The 7,418-nt window shown below is 32.3% G+C and overlaps 1 protein-coding gene across 1 annotated transcript; it reads left to right on the top strand.

The window, feature by feature from the left end:
- The first annotated feature begins 3,672 nt into the window (after positions 1-3,672).
- Positions 3,673-7,048, top strand: LOC145074761 (Pseudouridine synthase family protein). The gene is made up of 10 exons (XM_079021092.1): positions 3,673-4,093; positions 4,234-4,305; positions 4,396-4,533; positions 4,608-4,655; positions 4,751-4,831; positions 5,068-5,181; positions 5,284-5,385; positions 5,484-5,595; positions 6,295-6,341; positions 6,571-7,048. Exons 1-10 carry the CDS (start codon positions 3,740-3,742, stop codon positions 6,925-6,927), a joined length of 1,425 nt encoding a protein of 474 aa, XP_078877218.1. The 5' UTR covers positions 3,673-3,739; the 3' UTR covers positions 6,928-7,048.
- The last annotated feature ends 370 nt before the right edge of the window (positions 7,049-7,418 follow it).

Here is a 7,418-nt window from a genome sequence, read left to right as displayed (position 1 = left end):
AAATCTCTCATTTTCAAAGGCCATAAGCCTTGTAATAACTGATCTTCGGGTTACAACCCCGATTTAGGAAACAATTTGGAACAGGGTGTTACAACTTGACTCCCTCAACCCAAGCCTCCCTGATCAAATCCAAAAGTGGTGAATCGAAGATCATCCTCAAACAATGCTCTCAGATATGAGTATCGGCCGCCTTGCGGCTCAAAATGTCGGCGACCACATTAGCCTTCCCCAAATGATAAAGAATATCACAATCATAATCCTTGACCACGTCAAACGACCCGTGTTTCCTCATATTCAGATTTAGTTGATTCATAAGATATCTTAGAATCTTATGATCCGTGTAGATAATACAACGGACCCTATAAAGATAATGTCAGTAAATCTTGAGGGCAAACACCACTTCCCCCAACTCCAAATCATGCATGTGACAGGTACCTAACCTCATGAGGCTTCAACTGCTTGGATGCATATGTTATGACCTTGCCCCGTTGCATGATTATTGCTCATAAACCTGTGATCGACACATCACAAAATATGGTATACTAAGGAACTCAATAAGGTTTATGATATATATATATATATATATATATATATATATATATATATATATATATGTATATATATATATATATATATATATATATATATATGGATAAGAGATTGGTTGCTCGACACTAGAGTCGAGGATTGTATGTAGATGCATTGTATGTATGGATTGTGGAATATATGGTATACGGGAGAACTCATTAAGCTTTATTCTTATAGTTGTGGACCAAATGTTATGCACGTTGTTCATGAGAATAACTCGATAGGACTATACACACACATCAAAGATATTTGTTTCCGTGATTTTGTAAACTTAACTCTGATAATGTATGGTTTTCAATCAACAAATGTTACTTAATGGTTTTAAAACGAAGATTTTAATCTATTAATATATTTTATTAACAAAAATTTCTCTGTAACTTTTGGGACATTACAGTGTATAGAATACAACATAGCCTTTCTCAATTATATGTTAAAACAAGATTTGATAAGAAGATTTCAATTACAAGTTAAACAATCAGACGAATATAAATAGCTATAAAAGGCGTATAATAGGTTTACACTAGGGATGAAAGTGGGTCCAAACCCGGACCGGATGGACCCGGACCCGGAAAACCCGGAACCGTTTAACGAGATTTTTTAGAACCGGAAACCGGACCGGTATATAGAAACCGGTTCCAGTTCGGTTCCGGGTACGGTACCGGGTAAAGTGGGTCTAGAACCGAAAAACCCGGAAATAAGAAAGTGGGTAAGGTGGAACCGGGTAAAATGGGTTTAGAACCGGAAAACCCGGATTTTTTTATTATTATTATTATTATTATTATTTTTTGTAATTACCTCAATCGCATAATCTTTCAACCGTTATAAAAAAATTAATAAACAAAAAATTACATTTAGGTTATTGACGACATTGATTTATTTTTTTAAAAGTAACATGATATAACAAAGTTGGTTTAATATTACTGTGAAATATGAATTTTTAGTTATGTGATTGTGAAATATACTGTATGTTCGTAGGGATGAGTTAATTGTAACATGATTAGAGGTTCTAATTAAAAAAATAGTTAGAATAATTAAACAACAAAATGAATATATAACCTTTTGTAAAAGATCCACCGTAAATAGGCTAAAAGCTTATAGAACTTTAACCCATTAAGCCAACAAAACAAGTTGATACTAAAAATAATAAAACTTTCGATTTCACTCTTTTTGATCAAATACACTATTATATAGTCAAATTCACTCAAATAAAACACCATAAGCCAATTTTTCAAAATTTTCTACAAATAAGGAAATCTCCCTTTTTAATTAAACCATTGTTTAACATATAAAACCAAACTTATAACCATTTATTTAATATTAATATTACATATAAGTTATGGTTCTTACAAATAAAGTTCACGTGAGAGGGGAATGAGAGATAGACTGAGATTTTGTTAGATGAATGTCATGCTTCATATCTCTGAGTTTTCCATTACTTCAATGTTTTCTCTTTATTATTATTATTATTATTATTATTATTATTATTATTATTATGAGAGCTCATATGCAAATTGAGATTATGATAAACAATCATCTCCAATCCTATATCCATTTTCTTTAGATCAAAATTGTATAAATAATATTTCATCTTTAATCGACACTATTTTTTATACAAATTTCTATACCAAAAATATATTCCTAGCATATTCATTTTTTAAAACTTATATAGATTATGATAAAATACCCATCAACTTATAATCTTTTTTTACATTTATTTATATTTCATATATAAAAACTTTATAAAACGTACAAAAATCGGTTCCGGTCCATTAAACCCGGTTCCGGTTTTTTTACATATTCGGTTCCAAAAACCGGTTTCGGTTTTTTTACCCGGAATAACCGGACCCTTTGGACCCGTACCCGAAATACCCGGAATCCGGATAAGACTAAATTTGGAACCCAATACCCGGACCGTTTAAACATTTTCCGGTTATACCGGTTCCGGTTCTGGTCCAGTTCCGGTTCCGGTCTGGTTTTTTGGTTTTATAACTCATCCCTAGTTTACACATTGTATTTACTAATACTCCATAACCAAAAAGAATGTTATGGTTTCCCCAATGCCAAAAGCAGCAGCCAGCCAGCCATGGCCAAAGAAGTTGAAAGCAATGTACTGCTTTCCAATGATATTTCAAGTCTTTTTTCATTTTTGTCCATCCGACTTACCTTATTTTTTTTATTATAACAACTTACTTTCACAAGTTACATGGTACTTTGATTTCAAGTGCTTTTCATTTAATTGTTTATTATAACAATGTTCATTTACTTGTTCATTTATGGTGGAGATCGAGTTATCAAACACCATTGAATAAAAGAAAAAAAAAATGAAGGTACCATTGATAAACCAAAAATACATATGAACCAATATTTCATTATATAAAATTATTAATCGTCAATCATTTTCTTTTTATAGATTGAAGTTGCATCTCGGAATAATCACATTTCATTAAATTGCTCTATAAGATTTAAATATCTTTATAATCGTATAGTCGAATGAAAACAATCTTGAGATTTTATTGTTAACTGATCTAAGATTGCACCGAACAAAGTGTCATAGACTTAAGTTTGACCTTACTTCTTATTTGTGCGGCGTACCAAGGTCCCCATAAAATCTCGATATCAGCCCTTCCAAATTACACATGCCAACTGGTTTTGCTCTGTCATGAGCTCATCAGGGAATCGACACTAGCACCCAACTACTTGTATCTCTAGAACGCTACGACCCCCTTCATTGTCAAGATCTTCAATGACTCAACTAAACATTAACGACTAGCATAACAATGCCATTGGGCTAGGATGCCCCATATTGAATATAATCTAAACTAATCTTGTTGCATGGTCTTCATCTTCTCGGTCAACAAGATCATGGAAAATTCAGCCTGTGACAATATGCTCGTTTAGGCTCAGGGAAAAAAAAACAAGTCTGGTCCAAACCAATTCATTTCTTCACATCGATCATGTATATTCGAAAAAAAAAAAAATTCAATTGAAGCTTGAGTCCTAAAATTTAAATGAGGCAAGCTTTAACTTAGTTAGGCCCATTTGCTAATAGGCTCATTTTGCATATTATTTGATTTGACATTTCTACCCCAGAAATACAAACCGGTCCTGTAATCCTCGTCGCTTTTCAAGCCTAAACCCTAAACCCCAAAATATGGCGGTCTTTTCTCATCTCCGGCGAGCCCTACTCAGATCGCCACCAATTATTCCGGCATCACGTCGCTTCAGAACTGTAGCAGCACCGTATCACGCCGTTCAAACAAAAAACTACTCAACCGCCTTCACCAAACCGGAAGATCAGAAGACCGAGAACAGGAAAGGGAAGTGGTTAACTTTGCCGCCTTTCAATATGACCATTAACGGTGCTTCGTTGGGGAAAGATATTGCCGGAAGACGAAAATTAACGAGTGAAGAAGATGCAAGCACCACGACAGCGCTCAAATGGGTAACGCGGTGCTGCCCGCAGCTCCCGAGGTCTCTTGTTCAAAAGCTCTTCCGCTTGAGACAGGTATCAGATTTCTACTAAAACATAATGTCTTGATGTTTATCGACATTACATTACTTTTTGTTATAATCTTCTGCGCTAACACCAAGTTAACAACATGTCAATTGAAAGCTAATTCGATGTGTTGTAATGATATGTTGCAGGTACGACGTGAAACTTCTGAAGATTCAAATTCTGATCAGGATGTTCAAGCTCCAGGATCCCGAATCAAAAGGGTAAAAAATCACCTTGTTCCCTAATTCTAATTGGATTCAACAGTCTCCATTTATAAACAAATCTTCATCTTACTTGATATATCTCCTCAGGTGTCAGCCAAAGACTCAATGAAACCTGGAGATACCATTTATCTTCCTATCACAGTACAATCATTACCAACTGAGAAACCAGAGTGCCATTGCAATGAAGAAGAAATAAAGTTTCTTCATGATCTTGAGTTATATAAGGTTCTTAAAGAACACCTTTTTCTTTCACTTCAACCATATAGATGATCATGTTTCCTGTGTACTTAACTGTTCAGGATTCAGCAATTATAGTCATCAATAAACCTCCTGGAATGCCTGTTCAAGTAAGTTATTACTATATTACCTATTCACATCTTTATTAGGTTTTTCTGCATATATTATCATATCTCCAAATGCTGATTACAGTTATAAATTACAGGGTGGAATTGGAATAAAAAGAAGCTTAGATGAATTAGCTGGAACTTATTTGAGACATGACTTCTCTGAACCACCTAGGCTGGTGAGTTCTTTTCCAACTTTACATGACCTTTTAATAAACATATCTCTTTATAGTTTATACCATTATAGACAACATAGTCTACTTTTTACTCATAATCACAACCAATTTACATTTTCTTTTTACTGTTTTGGGCAGTTTGCAATTTGAAATCTATGTGATTGTTTAATTCACAAAAGTTTTCATCATTTTATGTAATGAAAATGATTTTGTTCCAGGGCTTAATAGTAATTTATTAGGTGCACAGGCTTGATAGAGATAGTAGTGGAATTTTGGTGTTGGGGAGAACACAACTCAGTGCTACTGTTCTTCATTCTGTATTTCGTGAGAAAACTTTTGTTGCTTCCAATATGGTAAATTAATTAATTTTTTATTTTTTTTTATCTGTAAAAGTTTGATAAATTACTTGGTTTCCATCTTTTTAAATATATATATTTTTTGTATTTTGTAAATAGGATTTGAAGAGTGAAAAAAGAATCCTTCAAAGAAAGTATTGGGCACTTGTTCTTGGAACTCCAAGGCGTCCTCAAGGTTTAATCACAGTTCCTCTTGGAAAGGTTGGAATTAATAGCTTTTTGGGTTTAGTAATTAAAGTTTATTATTATATTTTTTATTTTTTTTTATTTTATGAATTTAATTTATTTTTTGTGTGTAGGTGGTTATGGATGATGGAAGATCAGAACGGATTACAGTTGTTGAAAATGTCACAACAATGCAATCACAACACGCTATTACAGAATATCGAGTTCTTGAATCCTCTACTCATGGTTTCTTTTTTATTTATAATTTTTTTTCTCTTCCTAATTAATGCGACAAAGTGTTTTTTAGATCAAATATGCAATAAAATGTTTTTTTTTCCGACAAAATATGCAACTTTTTAGAAAACATGTGACAAAAGTCTGAATGTTAAAAAGTTCGGGTTGATAATAGAAGAAAAAAATATATCAAAATAGAATAATGTTAAAAAACAGGAGACAAAACTGTAAATGGATTAAAGAAACGGAAAACTTTTGAGAAAATATAAAAAACATGTGAGAAAAGTCGCAACATAATCTTTTTAGAAAAATAAATAAATGAATAAAAGATAGAAGAATACGATAGACAAAAATGATAAAGAATAAAGAAAAAAGGTTGTATACGAGTAAAAGTGAAAGTTTAGTTGTAAAAATATAAAGAAGTCAAAATAAAATGGTAAAATTATAAAGAGGAAAAGTTTGTTAAAACTTTAGTGGCAAAATTATAAAGAAGTAAAAATAAAGTGGTAAAATTATAAAATGGGTAAGTTTCATATATTTTTTTTCCAAATACAAAGTTTTTATTAGATATAAAAATTATTTAACATAAAATATCAATATAATAAGGGATTAGAGGCTTATTAATAAAACACGATTAAATAAAATTAATGTCGAAAACAACTTTATTCATAAACACAAAGCTTATTTACATTTTCTTTAAAATTATTTCAGGTCTTACATGGTTAGAGCTATCTCCACTCACCGGTAGAAAACATCAGGTATTATTATTCATCACATAACTAATTCACACTAACTTTTTATTTCCACAATTGGACAAGGCCAATAAACTTTCTAGAAGCCTATTTCTGATCATGAAAAGGTCATTTACGTCTTTTGTACATATGACAGACCACCGTCCTGGTTCAATGAATGTCAAACACAGTAAACCTATTTTGTTCTGTCCTGTCCTGATGTCTTTTGTCTTTTTCTGATGTTTTGAAAACAAAGTTGCGGGTCCATTGTGCGGAGGTATTGGGAACACCGATAGTTGGGGACTACAAATACGGGTGGCAAGCACACAAGAAATGGAAACAAGTATTTTCATCTAATCATGAAGAAAAAATCAAAGTTTGCAACAAGAATTTACTTCCATTTGGGCTTGATTTAGAAAATGGGAGCATTTCCGATAAGCAACCCAACCTTCATTTGCATTGTAAAAAAATGGTTTTACCCGATGTTTCGTCCGCGTTAAAGCGGGCCCACGGCTCTTGTTCGGATCATGATTTTGGGGATATTAAAAGCCTCAAGTTTGGTGCTCCTTTGCCTCCACATATGCAAACAAGTTGGGACATTTTGTGTAAATGATTTATTTTTACCCCTTACAAATTCCAACAAATGTATCAACATAGTTTTGAGGATTATTAGTTTTTTTGGTTTCTTTTGAATCGGTTGATATGAAATCATTTTTATATCTACTGTTTGTGTATGCTTTCATTGTCTTGGTTTTGTACTTCAAAACTTTTCTATTATCCTAATTTTTTAAATCGTTGTCATGCTTGAACCACTTTCTTTTCTGGTTTTCGGTTTTTAAATCGTTGGAAAATATGTTCATATTGAAAGAAATGTGATTTACAAGTGATGATGTGAGTGTCGAACTAGAAAGACAAAATACGTGATTGATGATCGAAGATTAGAAATTAAGAAAAAAATATTTAATAGAATTTGCAATTAATGATTACGGAATTTGTGATTAAAGATTTGAGGTTTTTAAGTTTAAGATTTCAGGATTTTATAAGCTAAACTATTTTAATGCGTGGGTTAATATCAAAATGGAAGTGATTTGTGTATAATATTTT

This window comes from Lactuca serriola, chromosome 9 (genome assembly GCF_051521515.1).
Source record: "Lactuca serriola cultivar US96UC23 chromosome 9, Lser_US96UC23_V15, whole genome shotgun sequence".
Classification (NCBI taxonomy): domain Eukaryota; kingdom Viridiplantae; phylum Streptophyta; class Magnoliopsida; order Asterales; family Asteraceae; genus Lactuca; species Lactuca serriola.
The sequence above is the reverse complement of the archived record's forward strand: the minus strand, read 5'-3'. Positions and strand labels throughout refer to the sequence as shown.